General features: G+C 36.5%; 1 protein-coding gene across 3 annotated transcripts in view; it reads left to right on the forward strand.

The window, feature by feature from the left end:
* The window catches only part of LOC122817317, a 322631-nt gene that overhangs the window by 155771 nt on the left and 139233 nt on the right, over nt 1-27627 (forward strand). For all 3 annotated transcript variants that reach the window (XM_044090537.1, XM_044090538.1, XM_044090539.1), the window contains one exon: nt 23397-23466. In XM_044090537.1, coding sequence (XP_043946472.1) covers nt 23397-23466 — 70 coding nt within the window. The remainder of the gene's footprint in view (nt 1-23396; nt 23467-27627) is intronic.

A 27627-nucleotide genomic window follows, 5' to 3' on the forward strand; every position in this document is an offset into this window, starting at 1 on the left:
TGGAGTTGGTATACAAATTCAGGAGGTGAGGGGGGTTTGCCACCCTACCCTACCACAACCCCACATCAAGGGTGCCAGGGGACCTGCCCCTGCAAAAACACTTGCAGTTTAATTTTTCAACTTTTTGTGTTTTAGGCATTACTTTTCAGTGTTTTTGTATCTCAGTGTTCTAGCATAGAGATTCCATAGTAGAACCATGGGCAAGGAAGGCATGAGAAGAGACATGCCAAGTTTAAAATGAGTAATTATAAATATGATATTGTGGAATCACTGAAAAGAAAATGTAGGGAAAAGCATATAAAAACAAAAATGTAAAGAATATTCACCTCAAAGGGAAAGGACAACAACAACAAATATAGAAAGGGAATATAACTGGCCATATCAAGTGAACCAAAGGTAACAGAGAAAAGTAAAGTGTAGCAAGAAGGGTTTGGGGGTGTTAATGTGCAGACAGAAGATATATCAGCAGTAGAAAACTGTACCTATAACTTGGTGAGCCTGGAAAGAGAAGAGAAACTGGTGTGATTTCCTGCATACATATGGGGCACATCATAGAAACATTTAAGTAACTCATGTGAATTAACAGAACCCTAGATGGTCTCAGAAACAATACTGCTAGAACCTGATAAAAGCTAGATACCAAGGGGTAGATGGTTTATAGGTACAGTAATGACTTAGGATGTGAATAGATTATATTTCCTGAGGAAGTAGTATTGCAAAAGCAGTGAGAAATTTCAAGAATGCTGGGACACACACATGAAATTCCTTCTAAGAAATGGGAAGAATGATGTTGGTTAACTATACTACTGGATTTAACCAACAAATAAAGAAATTGGTAGACTAGTTGTACCAAATTGTACTTACTTGCCACCAAAATCTATTTTTCTATGACATCAAGGCATGCACAACAAGGAACTGCCATGCTGACCTATGGCAAGACTGAAGCCTACCGATAACTAAAATGGCAATCATTAAATTATAAACAGAACAAGAAGGGTCCTGGTATGGTAGTCTAACAGTAGCTAGTTTAGGAGATTGAGCTGTTTCCTTTTGACAGAGAGGAGAGTGACTATGACCCTGCTAACCTGAGTTTGATTAGTAGCAAAAGTGCTGAAAGAGCTAGCTGGAGTGGCAGATGAATAAAGATGTACTACCTGCTAGTCTCTCTCAGGTGGGAGGTTAAAGGGCATGAAATAGACACATGCCTTGCTAATGCATCCCCAGTAGAGAATGAAGATAAGAGCTGTCCACCCAAAAGGGGGTTAGGGTTTCCTGAGGAACAACATCATTCACACGTGTTACATAGTTTCCATGCCCATCCCTAGGTATACAAGGTGGTGCATGACATGAGTACTGTTACATTAAGAAAGAATGTGAAGAGAATTTTGTTAGAGAACATGTGCTTTGCAGTAGTGATAGTACCGCTTGTTAGTTTCTATTATTGCTACATAACTAAACAGTACTGGGCCTGAAAATAATCATTTATAAGGCCACAGACAAAGGTTCCTTTTAGACAGTCACTACAGAAAAACGATAACCCATATTTTATAAACCAGCAGTATCCTATTATCTGCTGTAAAAAGATATTTCTGAATACCTGATGTATTGGGATAATATAAACTACTGTTGCTTAATTTAAGTGCACCTATAACAGTTAAGTATTTGTCATACCAGACTTTGTCTTCATCACTGCAATATTCAAATGTATCATAAGTGCTCCATTTTTGTGGAAGTTTTTGAAATATTATACATTTTCATTTGGGTGCAAAATATAATTACTGTTCTTTAATGGCTTAAAGGAATTGCTGCCACCATTTTAAACGTTCGTTGCTGCCTATTTTAGTGATAATTAAGAGCTGGTGACATGCATACAAGACTGCAGAGATAAAATCTCTCAACTTACTGAAAATGATTTTCATTTATTTTGTCCTCCTTTTGTGTTATGATTTCCCCAAACTGAATATATGGATTGCTACTTACTTGCTTATCGGCTTTGTTTTTTTTTTTTTTTTTTTTTGTTGCGTTTTTACTTGTGCTTTGGACCAGAATAGTGCAAATGGTTAACATCCATTTAATGCAGAGGCACAGGAAGAGTTGTTTCAGTAATGCATTGCGAAAATCAGTATCAATTAAAAACGATTAAAACATCAAAATACTACCATCTTATCTAATAATGCAACTAGACAAACTGTATAAACTAAACAAGTCAGAATATTTTGATGTAGCTTGTCCATATTACATACATGAATAGAATATGTGCAGAGTACATAGAAAAAGACTGGAGAGCAGTGAAATTCTTCATTAGATATGTTTATGTTGACAAACAAATTTAATAATGAAATCATTTTAACAAACACTGCTACTTTTCAGTATAAGGCTAGCATATGTTAGCCTGTTACATCTTGTTAATCACTATATGTTTAGCTCTGCACTCAGAAACACAATAAATATGTTGGCATTTGATAGACATGCAGTGCTTATAATTTTATTTTTCCCACTATAAAACCATTGCTTTTAAAAAAGATATTTTTGTTAATTTAGCTATCATTGTAAATTAGAAACATACATTTGTCTTTAAATGGTCTTAACTACCATGTTTTTGTGAGTTTTGGCTATTGAGTTGCCTCTAACATTCATTTTTTTGTGAGTTGTAGAACGGGAGTAGTCTACGTGGAAATTAAAATTCAAGCCACTGGGTCAAATAATGCTACACTTTTTTTTGTTTCTTTGTTTTTTTTAAACTGAGAAACACCATAGTAAATATATGCATGCGTCTCAAAGAAATGAGTAAACCGCACAACTGTGTATATTGGTTAAGTGCTTTAATTTTATTGCAAGACTTCTTCCTTAAATAATATATCCAGTTGTGCAGTTTACTTATTTCTTTGAGAGGCATACTTATATTTACTGTGGATATTACCTGTTTTGTATAGGTTTTACTGCTGGGTAGTTATTCCATGGTTAAAAACTGAGAATCTTATTGTGGTTTCAAGTCATGTCAATCCAGCAGCCTCATATTGTGTGTGTGTGTGTGAACTAATGGTTATGACTCAGAGAATTTATAGAGTCCAACTGACTGCACAGTAAACTAGATGATGCCATTCACTCAGAGGCAATGACTTGTATAGACACAGACATGGTAAGTTGCACAACTGGTTTGTGAAATTTTCTTTTTTATTCATTTTTTCAGCATGTAACAAAAGGAAGAACAAAAAAACAACAAACAACTGGTTCACCAGATAGCTGAAATATACAAAGAAAACTTACGCCAGTTAGCTGAGAATAAAAGAACCAAACAGAATAATCTGCAGGCTGTTGAAAACAGAGATTAACTACTTTTTCAAGTACAACAACTAAATATGCATAAAATCCTGATCCAAGTTAGGATACAGCCATGGTAATTTGATATATTTTTCATTGATGCTTTCCAATAAACAAATTAGTTTCTTGAACTTAGGAGACCACTAGTATGCATTTAAATACTTGGTTAAAAATAAAAAAAAATGTGTTGTTCCGGTCCCCTTCAATAACACACATCAGACCAAATGACATTTGACAACATTTATTAAAATTCCATAACATAGCTTTGATCACCAACTTTATTAATTACAACTATTCATGATATAATTGATTCTAAATACAGCATAAGATCCTTGTAATGTTAATCAGGGCAGCGTACCTACTCACCCTGCCCCAGTAAGCAGCGCCCATACCTCTACTCACTTACTTTACTTATGAAGCAGCATCCCATCTCACTTCATACACCATTCATTGTAATGTTAATCAGGGCAGCATACCTACTCACCCTGCCTAACAAGCAGGATCCATACCTCTGCTTGTTTACTTTAGTTATGAAGCAGCATCCCAACTCACTTCATACACCATCCATTGAATTACCTTCCACCAAATAAGCACCATCCTTACCTCAGCTTGCTTATCTATTCAGCAAGCTTCCTCCAACTACTCATTTCCTTTCCCTAGATTGTTGAAATGAACATCCAGACATCAGAGGGGGAACAGAAGAGGGCAAGCCTATCCCTCTACTCCGCCTACTCCCACTGATAAATAGCCCTACTCCCCACCAATGAAAAGAGGGAGGGTGTGTGGGTAGCAAGTTCACACCAAAATGTGATTGCTTAACCCAACTACACTAGACTAAACCTCTTAAGCCCCTCCCCATCATTATCTCATTTCCTCCCAACCATCCTTGCCTCCCCTTAACCCTTTCACTTCCACAACCCACTTAACTCCCCCTAATATTAACCTACCCCCCCCCCATGAAGATGTCCCGGGACAACTTAGTCTGTTGCCAAACTCCATTTGTCCCGGTCCCCTTCAATAACACACATCAGACCAAATGACATTTGACGACCTTTATTAAGTTTCCATAACATAGCTTTGATCACCAGCTTTATTAATTACAACTATTTCTGATATAATTGATTCTGAATACAGCACAACATCCTTGTAATGTTAATCAGGGCAGCGTACCTACTCACCCTGCCCCAGTAAGCAGCGCCCATACCTCTACTCACTTACTTTACTTATGAAACAGCGTCCCATCTCACTTCATACACCATTCATTGTAATGTTAATCAGGGCAGCGTACCTACTCACCCTGCCTAACAAGCAGGATCCATACCTCTGCTCACTTACTTTAGTTATGAAGCAGCACCCCAACTCACTTCATACACCATCCATTGAATTACCTTCCACCAAATAAGCACCATCCTTACCTCAGCTTGCTTATCTATTCAGCAAGCTTCCTCCAACTACTCATTTCCTTTCCCTAGATCTTTGAAATGAACATCCAGACATCAGAGGGGGAACAGAAGAGGGCAAGCCTATCCCTGTTCTCCGCCAACCAGCCTGACCAGGTTGTTCCCCCTCCCTTCTACTCAAAATTGTTCAGTCTATTTTCCATAAAGGGAAGGGTCAAGCCAAACATCATTTGGTATACCCATCATCTGTAAAGCACCTTAGAATCCCATCATAAACCCCTTTGTCATGCCACCACTGAAACACACCCAATGAAACTAAATAAAGTAGGATTACCTTGACCCCATTGTAACACCAGAACATCCACACCAAGAGAACATACCCTTTTAGCCCACTGCCTTCAATGATGAAAGTATGGCTCAACCTGAACATATTGACAGCCTATAACCACAACAAAACCTCAAATTATAACCCCTTGAACTCAAGATGGCACCCAGTCAAACTAGTAGCAAGTCTCACACCCAAGACCCTATTAACCATATCATATCACCTTAGCCCACCCACTACCCAGTTCTATATGTGCAACAACTCCATTACCATAGGGAACAGTCTAACTCAACTTTAATGTCCTACCTTAGCTGGCAGAAAACCAGCACCCCTTGACCTAGTTCCCAAAAACCCACCTATGCTCAGCAACAAAATACTCTACATACCCAGCCATAAACACCCCCAATCCACTCATTACCAAACCATTCTTAACCCCTGTTTGGCCCTGGCCTTTGCAGCCTTATCCTGCAACCAAGCTTCCTTTAAACCTTTTAACTCCCCTGTAACAATGCTCCCAGTTTTAAAACTACCCCAGCAACCACCTACCTACCATGCTTCTTAAAAATCTACTCACAGAATTGACCCAAACATCAAGTGAAATTATCCCAGTGGTATTCTGTAAAACCTTAACCTCTTATGTAACATTAACTCTACCTACTCAAGGGACAAATTTGTCACCCCAAAGACACCACCCATTAGGAACAAACTCCAGCATCCTATCAAACACCTCATTGGTCATCCTCTAAATACAGTTCAACCACTGAATAAGTAAATACAACCACCCCAAGGTTCTTAAGAAAGCAAGGGTTGAACTTCACTGGCTTGCAAGAGCCATAGGGGTTTACCCTAATAAGCCATGCGCTCCTATGAATGTCACGACTACTCATCCCGTGGTATCCCCACACTCCTCATAACCATCCCCACCCATTACCCCCTTGGTCCCCCTACCTACCTCTTCCTTACTTGCCCCCTATACCAATACAGTAATCAGCTCCCACTTATTGAACACAGAGCTCTAATATATCTTAATAAGGTGATTACTCAGACCCACTTTGAACCCCATTCAGAACTATAAAAAACATTACCTTTCAAATCCCTTTTCAAGCCACCGCATGATGCCTTCTGCCCTCCAGCAATTTCAGTCAGTAACTGTTGCCCACTTGTTCTCTCCATGTGCAACCTCCTCGCTCACCACTTCTTCCATCATCTGCGAACTCACTGCGTAGAGACCCAACTGGTACTCATCACACCACCATCTACAAAGAAATGGACAAAAGTAAATCCTCTAATATGTAAGGAGAAGACTCCACCTTATACCCACCTATTCCAATTATAGCAGCAGCATTCCAAAACAAAAACCCCAACTGCAAGAAAGAAAAGACATGTAAATCATCTAAAATACATAATGCACATTTCAAGACATCTTCAGAAACAACCTATCCTGCCAACCCGGGAAGGAGTGTACCACCACCCCACACATTTATGACAAAGCAGCCATAACTGAAGCTATGCTTCCAATAAACCTATCAAACACCCACAATAAATGTAACCACCAATTGAGTATGTTACGACTAAACCCCACACCTGAAGGGACCTATCAATATCCACAAAAGTGGGAAGCGACAGGTTACAAGACCCCCATCCTTGCCCCAAAGCTCACTTGACTAACCGTTACCCAACCCCCCTCTGCTATTGCAACTCTATCTCACCTATGTTCAACCTCAAAATCTCTTTAATATAACTAATCCCCTATTTCCCATGCTCCTAACTTACCTCAAGCATCTGCCATCACAGTAACCCAGACTGTACGACTCTTATTCACCTAAATGAGCCTTAATAATGTGGTTACCTGCGACCTCAATGTCTTCTTCCAATGTCCAGCAACTCCCACAGCACATAAGGAAAAGACGATTGATAGGGCCTATATGCACTATTATAAATCAAAGCCTGCCCTGAATTCATGCTGTGGTAACTCCACCCCTCAAGGCCACCCCCGGATCTGCTGTAACTGCATTATGCTCCACTTCAGCTGCCCCCAAATTTCCTCCACTGCAGCAGCCTCTGTCACCATCCAAGAGCCCTCCTTCCATCCACCAGTTGATGCCCACTCTGAAGACACCACTTCATTGAACCACTGGCTGATACGAACTCTGCACTGCCTCAGCTGCGACCACCTTTCGTAGCACTCCCGCTGCTGAAACACCCATCGAAGCACCAATATGTATATATCAGTTTCCATCAGTAGCTGTTGCCCACTTGTGCTCCCCATGTTAAACTAAACCCCACACATGAAGGGACCTATCAATATCCCCAACCTGGGTAACCTTGCAATTCCAGCCCACCTCAATTAGCGCCCTGTATAAGCCAAGCAATAAAACCATCTGCGTAGTTCTCAACCTTCCATCTCCAACTGAGACACACTGTACCATTGACATTCAGAGAAATTGACTCATCTTTATATTGCATTAGAAGTCGATATACAGAAATCACTAACCTACATTCTACAACTCTTAGAGCAAATAATCTGGGCCACATCATTAATAAAAGGGAGGACAAAGGCTCAAAATTAGTGACAATTTCAAATATTGCTTTAGCAATTTAGAAGGTTGCTAGAATACTAGATTTTTGGTTTAGCATGAATTTTCTGAAAGATATGAAGCCTAAAACTCAAACCTATCATTATTTCATAACCTCAGTCTTTAATGACTTGCCACTGATTCACCAGCAAACCACAATTCTGTGAAAACAGACCAAAAATACGAGGCCAAAATCTGGACATTCTGCGAAAATCTGTACAGTTGAGAAGTAATATGCACCTCTTCCCCAAGCCATACCTATCACAAACACATTATGATTCTAAACCAGCCTTTGTCCATTTAAAACAAATTTACCCCTATACTAAGTAATGCTTTATCCGTCATTAAACAGATTTATCCTCGCACGCAAAATATGCAAGAAGGGTTACTGTCTATCATTTACCCAAGTACCTCCCACTTCTGTTTCCCCGAGAGCAACCGTGCCTCATAGTCCGCAAAAACCCCAACCATGTGATGCAATACTGAACTGGCAGCTAATGCATACATCCCAACTGATGCAATAATCATAACTATAATTGACCGTAGCTAAGCAGCCACATTGACTTACCCCTTTGCTTGGGGGGGGGGATAATGTCAGCAGTGTTTTGCAGCCAAATCAGTGCAAATGAGGGAAAATAATTACTGTTTTGCATTTGTAATCTTATTCTGAAATGCTACCATGTACCAAACTGGCCATATCAATCATGGTGCATAATTTAGACCATTTTAGTGACCTCTTCATCTCCGCTCCTCCTATTTTTCAGTCTCTGGGATTCAAGATTCCAACTTAGGCAACTTTCTCTCACACTGTTTGTAGAGACGGACAGCATTTATATTCTGCCTTACACATTTTAATTCGAAAGTGAAGCATGTGGAACCATGGTAGAATACTGTAAACAGAGAGTAAAACAAGCTTTCAACGCAATGCCTGGCACTTTTGAGCCATTGAGCTTGCAGGTGCTCAACAAGTGGTAACTGCTACATATGTCATAGCAGGCAGATCATAGTGCAATACATGGGGGAAATATTATTGATTTCCCATTGTTATTAAAAAAAAAAAAATTTTTCAGATATTTGGTGCCATTTGTTACTGAGGCCTCACATTAAATTTCCCAGGTCACATGTCTGACAGGAGAAAACTGGAGTGCAGTTAGAGAGACAGCAGAGCAGAGCAGTACCTGGTTTAAGATCTTTTTAAGCAGCTTTGTCAGGAAGATAGTAAGGACAGGTGGAAAAGAAATTAAAACACAAACATCAGTTGAAAACAACCAGCCCTCCCTAGAACAGGCAACACACAATCATGCAACACCCGTTACATCATTTAGCTTTATTGCTACACTAATGGGTGACAAGCAACCCCAGAAAGGAAAGTAATCCACCAAGCATTTTTTTTTTTTAATTTTAATTTTCTTCTGTGTACATACGTATGGAGCCAATGCTTGGCCCTAACAGCTCCGCACTGCTCATGCGCAGTGCTAGTATCAACTACTCCCTCAGAGCCCGCAAAAACCACCACTGCAAAAATTTTGCTAAGAATATGGCACCATAAGCTGCCCTAAAGTGCACTTCAGTGCCGGATACCTCTCGGTCCTACCACAGCGACCCTCTCTAATAGAGCCAATGGACGAGCAAAACAGGGGAACACCCCCGACAAACTCAAACTTATATGCTTGCACCTAGCTCTGACTGTCAGCTCCACACTGCTCATGCACAGTACTACTATGAACAACTCACTTGGAGCCCACAAAAACCACCACCAAGGAAAACTTTTTTTTTTTTGTTTTTCTTTTGCTCCAAAAATTAACACACCGTGGACAAGCAGAAAAGAAACTCCAACTGATAAACTTACATCGCATAGCACGAACACTCCTACATTACTTCAAACAGCCATAAGTTACTTCCTAACTACCAAGCTATATGGTCCCCTACCTTACACCATCTACTATTTTGCTGAACTAGCCTCAGCAATAGCCAACGCCAAATAGACCATTCCCAAGCCCAGTAGCATGCCCTATCATCCACTTGCCCATTGTGTTTCTTCAGTAGAACTACCATTTGCTAAAGAGAGCCAGAAATACATATGAAGCAGGAAATTAGCACTGGCTATCTCCATGATCACCAACTAACCTCATCCCAAGCTAACATCCTCAAACCAATGAATCATATATAGCAATTACTCACCTCTACTACCTGCCTATGACTACTAAACCAAGGCTTACCTGACACCAGCACACCAAGGTCATCTCGGACATAAACTTGCCCTCTAGCAAGTTCACGCCAAAATGTGATTGCTTAACCCAACTACACTAGACTAAACCTCTTAAGCCCCTACCCATCATTATCTCATTTGCTCCCAACCATCCCTGCCTCCCCTTAACCTTTTCACCTCCCCAACCCACTTAACTCCCCCTAATATTAACCTAACTCCCCCATGAAGATGTCCTGGGACAACTTAGTTTGTTGCCAAACTTCATTTGTCAAGGAATCTATTGCAGATTAGTCCAATGAGTTGTAACATAGAACTTTACTAAAGCAGGTAATGCTGTAAGTACGGATGCATTGTCTTTGGAAAGTTCATCCCAAATTTTCAGGTACACTACTCTCAGGACAAATTACATACTATATCACTGAAATGACGAACTTTCTCATTAATATACAACCATAGTTACTTCACTAAGAAAAAATGTCAAACTATATGTAAAATGTACAAATCTGAATTGTTGCATGCTAAATAGGTAGGAAAAAAACACCTGGATAAAAATAAAAATTTGGTCGGCATTAAAAGTGCTAAAGTAAATCATAAATTGTGAATAAAAGAGCTTATTAAACAGAATGAAAAACTGAGAACTTTTATCTATATGTATAACTACACTTTGCCATTATTTCAATCCTACATAAACTTATATGTAGAAGTAACTGCTAGAGATATACTATTTTATATTTCAAATATAAGAAAAAAAACTTTTATTATTGAACTACAAATGACTAAACAAAGAATCCAGACAGCATTAACATTACTGACATAGCCTTTTGGGAGGAGTTAAAGCACAGAAATTTCAAATGCTGACATAATGTTATTGACAAAGTAATCAGCTACCACAAAGGTTCTCAAAAAAGGGAAGTCAGTTGTTGATATCATAGACCCCTATTAAAAGTTTAAGATTTTTTTATTTTTGATATTAATTGGGAAAAATGAAAATTGGGAGCAGGTTAATTTCAGAAAAGACTGAAAAGTTTCAATTAACTATACCAAAATAGTATATGCATTAAATTACTTTAATAAAGATTTATCTATGAGAGGCATACTCTGACAATTTACTATTTTTTTTACTAGTATAGAGTTTTCGATATTTTACACTAAGTTTGAGATCAGATATGACTAAACGAGTGAGAATTAAGAAAATTGCACAGTTTATAAAATCTTTTAGACCACCACATGATCTAGGAACAACTAATTTGCTATAAGATTTCCTAATTGATTTAAGAAGCCAGATGAAGTATGAAATGTCTTTGTCTACAAACAAAAGTAATCTTTTTAATAATGAGTGATAAGACGAGTTTATAGAAAGAAAGTTCAGGGAAGAGTGTCATTTTAATTATTAAACCTTAGAAGACATAGAAAATGTTAAGATTTTCCACCTTGTTAAATCTTGCTGAATTAAAAAGAAAGTTTTACAAATATTAATGTTACATTTAAAATTATTTCAGAAAAAGTAATTCCAAATTATTTCAGTAAGGTAGATAGTTTATTCCCACACTGATCAAATAAATTATATGACACTGATTATCCAACAATGTTTTGTTAAATGTAATAGAATTATTTTAGAAAGCAATGTTAATGATAGGTACAATTTTTGGAATATAATTCTAGTGGTATTTTAGGTAAATATTAATGTCATGATTTATGCCATTAAAGATAGGATAATGAATAGAAGATATTAAAAAAGATGTTGAAATAAGACTTCAATATGTAAACAAATAGGAGGAGGTGGACAGTTTTATCTAGTACTATTTTGATTAAAAGTGACAGTAATATGATACCAGTTAAGCAATTGTGAAATGAATTACCTAAATGTACCAACATATCTTTGTTTGGTCTGTATCTTGGTTATCTCTATGCAAAATATAAGGACTAAAATCTACCACGAAAATGTAAGGCTAGGCTTCTTAAGACCCTGAGAAACCAATAGCCTAGTATGCATCTATGATCCCATGAAAGATTTAAGAATGCATATCAGTTTCACAAAATGATTCATAAACTTTTAGCTTCTGTAGTATACCGAACTGGAATGTAAAACTTACAGGATCAATGCCTTAGTAACACCAATATCAAACACAAAATTAGGTTTGTGATAAATATTGTTCATTAAGAAGAGAGTGTATAATGAAATAATGTAATGAAATCTGAGATTGATGAGGTGATATTAAAGACAGTAAAAATAGCTTTAATTGTTTTTACTAAAATAAAACCAGAAATCTGCAAGAATAGATAAATCAGTGTTGTAGGGTAATAATTATTTGGGTTTGTTGGAAACAAAGTCAGTTTATGCATAAAAATAGCTTTGGATTTGTTGAGATATACATCTGAAATGCCTCTCTTCTAGATAAAGGTAAGTAAGTTAAAGTTTTTGATAACTTATAGATAATGATTTTATAAAAGTCAGAAGACCATTAGGTCAAGGGGTCTTATGGGGTTTTAGTGACCTAACACAATAAAAAAAAAATGACTATATTCACAGTAGATCATCTAGTGATGTGGATTGTTCATTATTATGGATGATGGTTAAAAGAATCTACATTGTACTGAATGTCAGATTACTGGGAGGTAGTTGTGACAGACCAATATAAGTTTGAAAATTATATAAACAGTTTGTAAAAATAGAAGTATTATAATGTATTCCTTGTCACCAGTTCTCAGTACTTCAGTCTTAGTAGATCATTTTTGTATTTCAAATACTGATGCTAAGAATATATGTGATATTTAGGTCCCTTCAGAAAATTTTGCTTTTAATCTGCCCTCATTCCAATACAGATTTGGGATTAGTTCTGCAGTTAGTTGTGATCATATTTTTTTTAGCTGTTCTTAAGTCTGAATCATTGTTTTTTTTTTTTTTTCAAAATATCAAACTCAATTAGTTATTTTATTTAAAAGCTGAGTCTTTCTTCATTCTGGACTTTTTTTAAGGATAATGCTTGTGCTATAAAGTAACATCATACCTTAGTATGTAATGATGCCCACTAAATATCAAGGTTTTGATGTGAAGAAGATGCCTTGGTTAAACAATGATTAAGTAGTGGCTTGCAGAGTTTATAATAGTAGGTTTTACTAAAACATTAAGATTTACAAGCTCCACTTCAAGTCTTTTATCATTGGCTTTATAAGTTTGCTAGGATCTATTTAGAGATATAGCTTAGAGTGATCTGAAAATTATCCGCTTAGCATAATCCAGCCAATTGTAACAGGACTATGAAAATTTGAAATCAAGTATAAATCTGTTATAGACCATGATTTGTGAGTGCTAGGGCAGTAATAAAACCATGTACTATGTTGGAGAAAAAAAAACGAAACTGATAAATTAAACTGTTTGCTTTCATTTGTATCTAGATTAGCCCTGAAAACAATCAGATCCAATATTTTTGCACCACGTTTTCTGTCTTTCACATCATTTATAACTGTGTTTTAGTCACCTGCTAAAATAAGACAATGACTCATAAAATTAGTTAGACATATAGTGATGGAACCCAAGAAATTAAGCTACTTGATAGAGTCTAAAAGTAATATGGCAACATTTCCCATGCATATCAACATCTGCTGACACAATATACAAGTTTGCTGATCTCTTGAGCAGAAAAGATATGTCTACCTTATTCTTAAAGTAATACTGCTACCATAGGAGAAGTTAGCAATATTTTGCTGAGCAATTCTCATTGATTTTTTAACATACTGATTTTCCAGATCAAAGCAACATTAGCATCATAATTATAAAATAAGTGCAAAAAGAGTTTACTCTTCAAGAGACTTGAATACTTCAAAGGTTCCAAGATTAAAATTTCATTATATTTCAAGAAATGCAAGACTACAATATATTTGGCTCAATTGAGCTGCAATAGGAAGGTAAAATATATTATACAATGACTGGCCATTAACATTCAAAAACAAGCACATTGATTGTTCAGCCCAACCAGCGTGCCCATTGTAAATGGAGCATATACCAATGGAAAATGTCCGGGCAACTTTTTTAGTTTTCTTCACCATAAAAAAAAAAAAAATAATAATAATAAAATTAGAAATCTAGACAATCTGGAGGTACGAGAGAGACAGCATGGAGAAAACAATAGAAAAATTAGGTACACTACTCAAAACTAAAGAATCGTACCTGATTTTCCTTGTATTTTCTCCACCTTATCTGTCTTGTAACTAAAAGACTGCATAAGCGTGAAAATGCATAAAATTTGTCCTCAGTCTGATTTGAAAAAATATATCATTAAACTGAAGATAGAATCTGAAAACTATTGTTACACAAAGAAATAAATTGTTCATAAATTCAGACTTTCATTATGGCCATGTATATTGAGAGAAAAAAATCACCGAAAAGTTGTAATTTTATACCAAAAAGTCCACATAGACCCCAGAGCTGCAATGTAAACAGAGGGTAATATACACTGACAGTAAGCAGACTGACAGAAAGCAGAGCCACATGAACCTTCAAATGCATGGGGAAGGATGATGAAAAAGAGCACACAGTGGGGTAGCCAGATCTGGTTTCAAAATGTATTACTGCTACAAAGAAATAATTTGTTTATATATGTTGACTTTTAGGGTGGTCCTAAACACTAAGAGAGATGCAAAACAAGTTGTAATTTCATACCAGAAAATAAAATATCTAGAGTCCAGAGCAGAAAAGTGAGCAGAGATTGTAATATACTTAACAACTAGTGTTCTAAAGCAAAGCTGTATAAACCAGCAGGAACTTAAGTAGAGGATAACAGAGAATACTCAGTATAGCGAGCCGAGCCGTCTAGCTGAGTCTGTAATTTTTCCCACAGTATGCCTACAAAACAAACACCAAAACATCATGGCAATGAAAACTTCAATAACACATAAAATGAGGAAAATCATCTGGTTTGACATTTATCACACTGCTGCAAAAAGAGATTTTTTTATAACTGCATACTTTCAGCTTAGCTCAATGTAGTAGCACTGAAAAGCTATAAATTTATACCAGAAATGATAGCATCTTAAATCTGAACCAGTAAGGTATGCTGAGGTAGAAGCAAAATAATAGCAATTAGGATAACCCAAAGTAAATCAGTGTGGAATAGCAGGTGCGAGGAGGAGGGGAATGAGACATAATACACCAATTTAGTTTAAAGAGTAACCAATATCTTAGAAACAGAGAGAGAGAAACAGCATCTTTTCTCATAAGTCCTGAGAGACATATTAAGCACTAAACAGGTAAGCAGTATGTTTAAATTTTGGCTTATATTAATTAAATAAAAAACCTGATTGGATAAATGAAATTGCAATGCAGAACCAGACCTTATATACTGGTAGAATTTTGACTGTTGTATATATCAAAATAAAAGCAAAAGGAAAATTACAAAAGTGCCCTTTATGGAACATTGCCATAAATAAACATTAGCTCACAAATCAGCCTGAAGTAAAAAGTAATGTTTTAATATTAAAAAGATGAGGTTTGGGATAAAATCTTTTAAGTATGCAGGACACCTGAAATGTGCTGAAAAATCATCTTGAAAATTTCAGAAAGAACCCTGGCAATCACATTAACAATAAAGATAAAAATATACTGTTTCCCAAAGGATGTACTATTGCTTCAGAGACACATTAGCAGCAATGATGAAAGACCTCACTACTGGCTAATTTGCATGTTTTAGAATCACCGTCAACTACTACAAGTGCTAATCAGCACTTTTTGAGGTAGTTAACAGTGTCTTGATAAATCACTGATGACTACAATCAGTGATTAATACCAGACATTAGAGATGCACTCTTGATATCCTTCAGTAAATGTATGTTAGTGCAAAAGCTGCTATTCTAGTGACTTTTTACATTTTTGAGAGGAATACTTAAAATTCATTATACTGTGAAGGCGGTGCTGCGGTAGCGTTGTCGCCTCACAGTATGACGTTGTCCTGTTCGATTCTCAGCTAGAGCGTCTTCTTTGTGGAGACATGCATGAATGGGCATACCTTCATTGAAGGTTGTGCATCAGAGCTGGCAACTCGGCACGTAAAAATCTACTGCCAATCATTAGCGGACCGGAGTTCCGCTGTGGCGACCCCTAACCGGGAAAAGCCGAAAGACACAACAACTTAAAATTCATCCCTTACTGTATGTTTTTGTCCAAGCATTACTTTTGGCTTTGTCTGGATTTTTTGCACAACAAGGTGGAGAAGTATGCTTTATGTTGCCTGTCTCATTCCCTGGTAATTCATGATCTGTTGTAGGCATTGGATAATGCCTGTGATCTGCATTAGATATTAAAAAAAAACTTGCTGCACTAACTTACCAATTAGTCCAGTGTGTTAATGTTGACGTTTCTTGTGGCAAGAGTGCAAGTATTGAAGCCTTTTTTATCCTTTTGTCATTTTTTTCAAAGTCATACTTATTTTTTATATTTGACCTAGGGTGCGTAATGGTGGCACAAAGGAGTAATATCCTCTTTGGGAGGATAAAAGGTTGGAATCCTCTTTAGTACCCTTAAGGCATACTATTTATTGTATCCTTGGTATCTACCGGTTGCCTTATCCACGTTTTGTTTTGTTTTTTACTTTAATTAAATGCCTTTAAGGCATGCTATATAGAGTACCCCTGGTGCCAAGTCCCCCCCCCCTCACTTCACCTATATGTTGTACAAGTGTTATTAAGGCATGAGAGCTTTCCTTGGTATCTACTAGTCCCCTTCACTTATATCTTTGGAGTTCTCTCCAGTGGCTAGTGGTCTCCCTGACCCACATCTTTGGAGTTCTCCCTGATGGTTAGTGTTCCTCCACCAACAATGTTGCATGAGGTGCTCATTAGTCTAGGAGAGTGTGTAGGTATGACAACCCCCCCCCCACACACACACACACACACACAGCCCCCTCCCCACCTAATCACACTAACGATACATTTATCCATTTAGCTATTCACGCACACCTAATTTAGACCCTAACTAACCACCTCACTGTGACCTCCCAGGAAGGCACACACCCACACATGTAGTCCCTCACATGCACACACAATTTAACACTACCTGTGTGCTAAACTCGCCAGCACTTACCTGTACTACAATGGATGAATACAACCTTTTGGCTGTGTTCATTACCATTACTGGCCTGGAGTGGCAGTGCTAATTTACTTGGCTGCATAATCAGAGAGCACATGTCTAATTAGCTTATGCCCCCCCCCCCCCAGAATGTCTCATTAGAATCTAACAGCACTGCAGAGACAGCCCAGCACAGTGCTGCACATCTTTGCGCAAAAGCAATGTGGTAGGATAGTCTACGAATACAACAAAATTACCATACATGCATACCTCATGTACACCTCGTGGCAACGTCTCTGAAACTGACCCAATCTTACATTGCAAGTTATAGCTAAGAAAAAGCTGTAATACACTGAAAATGTGATTTTCTTCTTATTACAGCCAAGAAAACGCTGTAATACACTGAAAATATGATTTTCTTCTTATTACAGCCTAGAAAAAGCTGTAACACTCTGAAAATGTGATTTTCTCTTTATTACAGCCAAGAAAAAGCTGTAATACTCTGAAAATGTGATTTTCTCCTTAATACAGCCTAGAAAAAGCTGTAACACTCTGAAAATGTGATTTTCTCTTTATTACAGCCAAGAAAAAGCTGTAATACGCTGAAATGTGATTTTCTCCTTCTTCTGTTTGCTCTAAACAAATGTTCATGAGAAGCATGTTTTACACATGCTCAGAATGTCCCTTGCCTAGTATGCCTGTGGATGAACCTGAGTAACTTCGGCTGACAGTTTTCCATATTTAAGGATTTTAACTGCGTCTTCAAAATGTAATATTTTGATGTAAACTAGCATAACAGAAAGATAAGCAAACCTCGTGTGAAGTGTGCCGAGTGCCCTTTCTATTGAAATGATTAGTTTGCCTTTAGTTCCTCAGTAAGTTGGAAACAATGGTCCAAATGACATCTGGTAGGTAGAGAGAGTCATACTGTTCAGGAAAGACCCCAAAAATTTATTTATTTATTTATTTTATTTATTTATTTTACATTTGTTAACCGGGCTAGTCTAGCTGGATACATATCCTTTTTCAGTAGAGGCCCGAGGAGAAAAGCTCCAGACAAAATGGTTAGACACAAGTTGAGAGTACAAGTTATACAAGATACATGGTTTGAAAAAAATACAAGTTATTGATAAGGGGACCTGTCACATATACAATAAGGGGAATAAATTAAAGAATATTATATGTATTCATTGCTTCTAAGTCATTCCATTTTTCTTTCATAGATGCAATTTCTTCAGAGGCAAGTAAATTTTGGATGTACTATTAGGAATATCATCCTCAGAGGTTGAAACCCTTGTCTCAGGATCTACAATCCTAGAGACTAAATCAACCAAAGCAGAGTATTAATGCCACTGAGCCGTGCTGACATTTTCGCAAGAGCTAGCTGTAATGGTTGCATGGCTTACTTCACCTCACTGAGAGAAGGATTACCATAAGAAGCAGACTGAAACAGATAATTTTCTCTCTTTCTTTCTGAAATTTTATAACTTTTGAGTTTAGTTCCTTTCTCTAGTGTTGAAACTGAAAAAAACAAGTTTTGGCTTTGTAGCTTGAGTTTCTGTATTTCCTAGTATTTTCTAATCATAATGATGAGAAGTCACATTGTAAGCCTGCTGAAACTTGTATAATACTGGAAGTAATAAAGTAGTTGTAAAGCCCAAGATGCAAGCCTACGGTGAGGTATATAATGTCTAGAGTAGTGAGCAGTACCTTGCAGGTGGAATGTCACATAACTATATCTCCTGCTTCGCTTGTGGTCACATGCAGAAGTGAAGCTAGCTATTACTTGGCTCAGTGCTGTCCCCTGGCCTGACACCCCTGCCCTGATAAAAAGCTTCTACTTAAAGGTAGAGAGCAAACGAAAGAAAGAAAATAAATAAGTGAAGAGGAAAAAAGCTATTTTCTTTATTTTAAACTATATGCAATAGTGGAATTTATTTCTAAATGCTGCTATGCACTGAAGAGAGATCAGGATTGGATGAAAACACCTCAACACTTTGTGCCTGGGGAGGCTGTTTCCTTCACTCCACCCTTGTTACACTACTGGCCACATGAGTAAATGGCATGGTTGCCTATTCACAAGCTGATATGCTTTTCTTTCTCACTATGGCTTTTCAAAATAGTACAGAAAGTACTGAACACTCCATGTGTCTCAGCAAGTCAAGCTTTATACCTCACTCTGCTGACTCTAACTGCTAGCAAGAGTGAAAGCATTGTCATTACCTACCAGTATTGTCATTTGCCAATCAAGCCTCACCATCCCACTCTTTTGTTTTTCCTTTCACTAGCAACAATAAAAGTATTTCCACTTACTTATTATCTTCAGACTGGCACCCCTTTTTGCTTCCTAGCTAGTAAATTTTCACCAAAGTTGCCAATCCAGGCCACTCATGGTAATGAACACAGCAAAAAGGTTGTTTTCATCCATCACAGTACAAGTAAGCACTGAGCGGCACAGTGGAGCAGCAGTTAGTTTTGTTGCCTCACAGCAAGAGGTTCTCTGGTTTTTTTCTTGGCTGAGGTGCTTTCTATGCAGAGTCTGCATGCCCTCCCTGTGTTCATGTGGGTTTCCTCTGTGTACTCCGGCTTCCTCCCACATTACAAAGACATGCGGCGGGAGCATTTCCCCCTGGGTCTCTGCTGAAAATAGGCTATGTCCTCGTCGGACTTTCCTGGTCAACAAATGTTAAATAAATAAAAATAAAATAAATACCATTACCATTTACATTCCATTTCCTGCAATGCCCACTCGCTTTTCAGACCATTCACTAAACTACAGCTTCTGTGTTCTAGTTTCAGAACTCTGAGAATTCATTCCATCTGCTATCCAAAAATCTAAACATTTTCAATAATTTTAGACCATCATTAGAATGTCATCTCATATAATCTGCCAGATGCAAATGCAACCTCAAAAACCACCCAGCATAACGTTTCTACTCATATTTACCCTTAATTATCACCTTTTTAAACAATGCTCATATCTCCTGCTTAACACAGGCAAATGACTGATGACAAAGCCATGACCTAAAACTCAATGCCAAAAATTAATTATAATGCCCTTTGGGAAACTGCCAAGTGTAGTTAATTACTCCATCAATAAAACACCCTTAAGAGTAGACCGAGTAGTAAGGGATCTGTGAACATATGTAGACAGCAATCACTCCTTTGACCAACATGTACCTCGGAGAGTAAGAAAATCATTCTATGTCGGCCATCTTATAGAACAGGGTATGGCGTCTGTGTCCAAGGAAGTTATAGTAGCACTCTACTCAGCCCTTGTCAGACCCATCTTTGAGTACAAAGCCCCCCTTTGGCATGTACCTAACCAGATGCTTGCAACAAGTTGAATGTCCACAAAGGTTTCTCACTAGGAGAATTCAGGGCATGAATACCCAGTCCTATACAGATTACCTAAAGACACTCTATCTCTCTCTGTTTGTATTCAGTGTCCTACAGGCTACTGAAAGGGGATTTTTGCCTGGCTTACAGGACTTACTCAGACCCAGCACCAGAAACACTAGATCCAGGGATCTGAACTTTGCTTGTAAAATAAACAGAAAATGCTGGAGAGACAGATATGAGTCCCAAAGGATTCCCATGCTATGGAATAGGCTTCCCACCTATGTAAAACTTGACAATTGGACAGGAAATTGTAAATTTATCCCCCAGTCTAGCCACAATGTTTTTTATGGACAGAGGTCATCAGTAAGATAAGTATTAACTTAACTAACATCCCTCTACACACATAAATCCCTTAGTTACATCCCTACTAACATGCCTCCCATATAAACACATATGACACTTGAGATCCAAATGGGTTTGTGGTGTGCGGCTAGACTTGCATGGACCCTAGTGGTCATTGGCCTAGTAATATCATATGAACCTATGAACAATCGACAAGTTCTGAAAAACAGAATGCACAAGCTTACATTTCTTGTTCCTAAAATGGAACTACACTGTCACATGCTACAAAGGACAGCTTGGTAATGTGTTTAGCACACAGATAACTTACTCATATGTTCTTTGGCTGCTTAAGTAACAATGTGCTGGACAATGCTGTCCGCTTATATAGTATCTCAAGAAACGGGAAGGCTCACACTCTCGCTTATGGTTGTTATGGTTGTAGTGCATTATAACTAATTAAGTATCCCTTTTAAAATATGCCACAAACTGGACTATTTATTTGTTTAAATTGTCTTTTTAATGGTGATAAACTGTGTGTGCATTTTCAGGCAAAGAAATTTATTTATGTAATCTATATAAAAAGGAAATTTCCTCTGGCTAGAATCATGTGAAACTTCTCTTGAGCACAAGAATAGCCATTATATAATGATTTCACTGAAAAAAGGTAAAAGGGATTTTTTTTAATAACTCCTGTATATAATACTAATGATTACTGTCTAATTGTAGCTAGTACAGGATTTATCCATTCTGATAAAATTTGAACTTTACATGTTTGAGTGGTGATTATTACAATAATAGGACTGATAGCAAACTTCTAGCAAGTGACCACAACTTCTCCTGCTGCATGGGATAAGTTACCTTCCCATATACTGAATGCCTTTAAACTACACACTTTTGTGAATACATTAATCCTGCATCATATTACACAGGCCTCTTATACCTAATCCAAGCATCCCCCGATATATCGAGATAGGCCTCCAGTCTCAGTGTATGTATTGTCATCTTGCTGTTACATCTACTATATTTTTTGCTATACATTGGACCTTTATCATCCTTTTTACTATACTTTCTCTCTGTTCTCTGTCAATACCTAATGAATTTAATTCTATAAAACACTTGCATGTGCTTACTTTTCCATAACAATGCTGATAACGTCACATGGATTTAAATTTCTTGCTCTCAAATGACATGGAATGATTCAGTCAAGCTATATTTATATATATATATATATATATATATATATATATATATATATATGTGTGTGTGTAATTACTATCATTTTTGCGAACGACATGCTGTCGGCAGTTATGCTGCTGAAAATCACAATGTCATTCGCAAAATGTAAAGTGAGTTGGATACTCGAACACACTTATGTGAATGCAGTAGTGCATTCGCATAAGTGTGTTCGACTATATGTATGAGATCGTGGTACAGTGAGGATAGGAAATTCATCCATAGCCCCACTGCAGTGCAATCTCAAAGTTGGAATACATTCGTAGCGGGGGGTGTAGGGGGGCACAGCCCCCCACAGGAAGGTGCAGGGGGACTTGCCCCCTGCAAAAATGTGATATGTCGTATAGGAGTTTGATTTACATCAGTTCCTGTATGGCTCTCATGTCACATTTTCAGCGACAAAGTCGACTCAAATGTGTAGATCATTTGGGGCGACATTATGTATGCACAAAAGGTTTGTTTCAGTTTAACTTTTCATTATTTCGAGCAGCAAATGTTTTGCTGTTCGAAATAACGATAGTAAACCATATATATATATATATATATATATATATATATATATATATATATATATATATATACATACACACACACACACACACACACACACACAGACACACACACACACACACATACACACACACACACACATATATGCATATTTACTATAACATCATATTAATTCTTTCTTCTTTTTTCCAGTTCACTGATTCTACTGGGCTGTCTCTTTAATGATCAGTCCATTGGAAATTATTGTTCAAACAAATTGTCTTGAAACAACTGATTGTTCAAGGCCTCTATACACTGTTTTGAGAAGTTTCTCCCTTCCCTATGTGATCATGAAGTTGGTATATATATTAGTTTACAGAGTATTGGGATCTTGCTGCTAATGTGGGAAGAGAAGGGACTTGATGTGACTACAGGAGTGATACTAATCAGCTCTGATCTTGCATAATGTAACCCTTCCACAGATATGGTAATGCTGAACATATGTATGTATGTATACATATATATATATATATATATATATATATATATATATATATATATATATATATATATATATATATATATATATATATATATATATATATGTCTGTGTGTGTGTGTATGTATTTTATTACTTATCAAATCATTTTTATTTACTGCCTATCTAGCTATATTGTGTATAACACATTCACTTACTTTATTACATTGTAGTGTTTTCATCTCTCACTATGAATTTTGCACACATATATATATATATATATATATATATATATATATATATATACTTAAAAGATCAATGTGCCTTTGGTCTGGCCATAGCTGAAATGGGTGTTCTAGGATAAGCCATCTATTTTTGTTAACTAAACCAAGCAACTAAAACAATGACTAATCCCTGGCTACATATAAATCATTTCTTCTTGAGTATTTCAATAGGAAAGAGTAAATCAGAAGTCAAATATTTTTAAATATAATAGTGAATATTCTTCAACTGATTTCACTTTGTAGTTTATTCCCTTCATTCACTCTTTATTTATTTACTTGTTCATTTCCTTATATAATACTAAAAATACTTACTGTGTCCCCTGATTTTTGTTCCAAGGTTTCCTCTAACGAGCAAGATGCTGTGCGAAAACAAGTATATTATAAACCAAGGATGAAACACTCTAAAGGTAAGCATTATCCATCTTACAAATGCACATTGCAATCTGCTGTCACATTACTGTTCTCTAGCTTAAGAAGTCCGACCACCACCATTTCCACCACCACTAACACTGGTTCCTTAATAAATATCAGTACATTTTTATCCACTGACAGTCCAGTATACCATGAGTTTAAAAGATACCATTTCAAGAATGGATACACTGTAGAGACATGTATATTGCTCTCTCTCTTAACTGTTTTTAGTAAAATACAAAATTAAATGATTTGCAAGCAACAAGATGCTGAAAGGTTTATTCAAAACAAAATTCATACTTTATATATAATCTTCACATCTGTACTGCCTGTTCCATTGTTATTTCACTTGTGGTATAGTAGATAGGTCTGAATGGGATGCGTATAGGAGCCACCTCACAGCTAGACAGTATATAGTGATATATATATATATATATATATATATATATATATATATATATATATATATATATATACACACACACATTTTATATATATATATATATATGTGTGTGTGTGTGTGTGTGTGTGTGTGTGTGTGTGTGTGTGTGTGTGTGTGTGTATGTATATACACACACACACACACACATATATATATATATATATATATATATATATATATATATATATATATATATGTGTGTATGTATGTATAACTTCGAACTTCAGATGGCCGAGAACATAACACCGAAGTTTTGAAACTTTGAACGTTTTGAATAGATTTCACTATATCACTCAGAACATAATACTCACCATTTTCCTCACTGTAGAGCGATCTCGGAGTTTGTATATTTATTTAGCAGGGGGTACACTGGGACTTGCCTCCCTGCAAAAATGTAAACAAATTTTTGCTTTTATTTTTTTTTTTATTTCTTTTTTGAAGTTTCAAAACATTGATCTTCTGATCTCAGCTGTTTGAAGTTCGAAGTTTGAAACTTCAAGCTTTAGAAGTAGACTCATATATATATATATATATATATATATATATATATATATATATATATATATATATATATATATCACTAGTTGCTGTCTTCTGGCTTCAGTAACTAACCAAGGCTGCACAAGGCTACTTGTAAGGGGTAGAATCAGTATGAATGGTATGGTCAGCACTTCCGCAAAGATTTTTGTGTTACTTTTCAATTTACTGGCCAAAATAACAGTGCCATTTGGGGAGCCATAAATGAAGTACAGGCAGGTGTACCATCGAGAAGAGGAGATGCGATCACACCCACAGCAGTATACACATATGTACATGCAGATCTATAACTGTAATACTGCAAAAGTGAACAGTATAAAATGCGCTTATCAAACAGAAATGAAAAATCCAGTCCAGTCTGCTTCCTGCTCAGTTACCATCATCTAAATGCTGACTAATTGTTGCAGCACCAATATCCATGATGTGTTCAGTGTTCTAACAATAACAAGACATATCTCAGCAATCACTTTCATTTAATTTCCTTAGAATTTAGGTAGTCCACACAGCTGACCAGCAGACTGATCAGTGACATCTTCTCAAGTAATCAATATTTTTTGAGGTTAGCGAATGCAGAAGGTAAAGTTCTCTACCAATGGTCACTTGGTACATGTAAAATATTTCAGATGATTTTTTTTTTAATTTTTTATATTAAATTCACAGTGATACAATATGCGTAACAGAAGATGTAGGTCACAAGTAATGAAAACACATTTTATATCACAGCATCATATTAACAGAAAAAAGAGAGATACAGATCACAAGTAATAAAAACACATTTACAACATATCATATTAACAGATCTGCAATAAATAAAACATTGCAGTTGATCTTTTTTTCATACTTTATAAGTAGCATTTCTAATTTGCTCCAACAAAAATTATTACATTTATTTATTGATCTTAATGTAAATGTATCTTCTTTTTTATATAATACGGTGTTAAATGCTAAAAAATCATTAAACAAAGGTGAAGATTCAGATTTCCACATTTTTGCGATGGCTTTTCTGGTAACAGCTAATAATGTCCGAAACATTATAAGTTGCTTTTTATTAATTTCCCTTGTAACAGGTGCATTCTTTATGATTATTGATCTTGTTAAAGTACAATTATCTGTTCAAAACTATTTTAAAAAGTTTTCAGTTTCAGACCAGTATGTATCTAATTCACCATGATCCAAACAAATATGTATACCCAGTCTGCGTTTTGTCTCCTTTTGCATTTCCAGCATGAGGAAGAATTAGATGTATTAAATGGTGATATTTTATAGTGTAATGAAAATCCTGTGAATTTAATTCCACCTAAAAATTATCTAATACGCGAAAGAAAAAGTTAAATTAACTGACTTTAATGAGAAGATTTTATTCTCTTCAGTCTTTAATTCATTTATATCATTAGTGCCAAGATAATTCCAATAAGACTTTTTAAAATTATTATTATTCAAAATCAGTTTTTACAACTTAAATTCTAGCATTTAGTGCAGAGGACTAAAGTTCTGGCTTGTTCCCAGGGTATAGGATTTGACTCTTTCTACCTTAATTTATCGAATGTGTGACCTTCAGCAAGTCACTTAACCAAACAGTATTCTGGGTTTCTTGGAAATTTGGACTAGTCTCTTTCATTGCATGTCTAGTAACCATCTATGAATGTACCTATGAACCTATGCCTTACTTGTATGTCATTTTACCTTTTGTCGTGGAGATTACATAGTCCTATAAACCTGGAATAGTTTTCTTGTCATCTTCATTTAAATGAAATGTCCATCCATCCATCCATAACACCCTTTTTCCCACATTTGTACATGGGATCAGAGTGTCATATCAACAGTGTCTATCATCTACAGCCAATATTCAGACCACCGGGTGGCTAGCCCAACTGCTGTTGTTATTCCATATATCTCAATACACATCTACTCACACATATGGCCAATTTAGAGTGGCCAATCCATGTATTGCATGTCTTTAGAATGTGGGAGGAAACTAGAGCACCTAGAGAAAACACAAACACAGGAAGGACCTGGAGACTCTGCACAGAAGGCACCCCAGCCGAGAACTGACCCAGAGAATCTCTTGCTATGAGGAAACAACATTATTCACTGTGTCACTGTGCTGCCTTTATTCTTTTTCTAATACTATGAATTAAGATCTTATTAGAAGTATCTAAGTTATAATTGTCCAGTATGTTACCTGTTGGTATCAAAGTTCCTTTATCAAAAGCATAATACCGTAATATTATGTTATTATCTTTGAATGGGTCTAGGACACATGCTCGACTAGCATATGTCCGAATCACAAAACATCGAACACACATACACGAAAGCGCTTAACATTGAAAAGCGCTTCCATGTATGTGTAGTTCAAAAAAAAATCTACGTTTCTGCAGGGGGGGCTTTGCCCCCCCTACACTCCCTGCACCCCCCACACCCCCCCTACTTTATTATTTTCACTCCGAGATCACACTACAGTGGGGAAAAGGGAATTTTCCCTTACCCGCACTGTAGTCTGATCTATGAAACAGGCACACATACACGGAAGCGCTTGTCGATGTTAAGCGCTTTCGTGTGTGTGTGTGTTCGATGTTTTGTGATTTGGATATATGCTAGTCGAGCATGTGTCTGGATCCCCTTTGAATATGCTCATGGTAATAAAGTTTTGACTTTCTACAATACCTTTTATGTGTGTTATAAGAAAGCATGTAAATGTTCATTTGTAAGTATATGAAATTTGTAAATATAATTTCTTATAATCTTTATAATGATATTTATATAATTAGAATGTATTTCCTTTGGAAGAGTTCCATTGAAGTAATTGCATTAATCACAAAAACTATTATTTATAATTTCCAGATTATTGAATTACTTTTTGAAAGAAGTTTTAATTTTTCTAGCTAGTTTCACTGTGTGTGAGGTATTAACTGGAAATTGTCCACTTTTATTAAGCATCTGTTGGGTTGTTTGTTTCTGATAACTTGTTGCAGTTAAACTCTTTTTTCTAGAGGCTCCTTTAGCTGTTTAAAACTTTCATTTAAAGGCTCACTGCTGCTTTTCAGCTGTGAGAAAAAAATTCTGCATAGTTGGTGGCTTTGCAGTTGCCCGCCCCTAGTGTAAATTTGATCTGGGACCCTCCTCCCAGTCTAGTGTCATTACCTCATTCTACCCAGTACAGGGAGAACATTTGAGAAGG

Source organism: Protopterus annectens, chromosome 12.part0 (genome assembly GCF_019279795.1).
Source record: "Protopterus annectens isolate FY-2018-M chromosome 12.part0, PAN1.0, whole genome shotgun sequence".
NCBI classification, from domain to species: Eukaryota; Metazoa; Chordata; order Ceratodontiformes; family Protopteridae; genus Protopterus; species Protopterus annectens.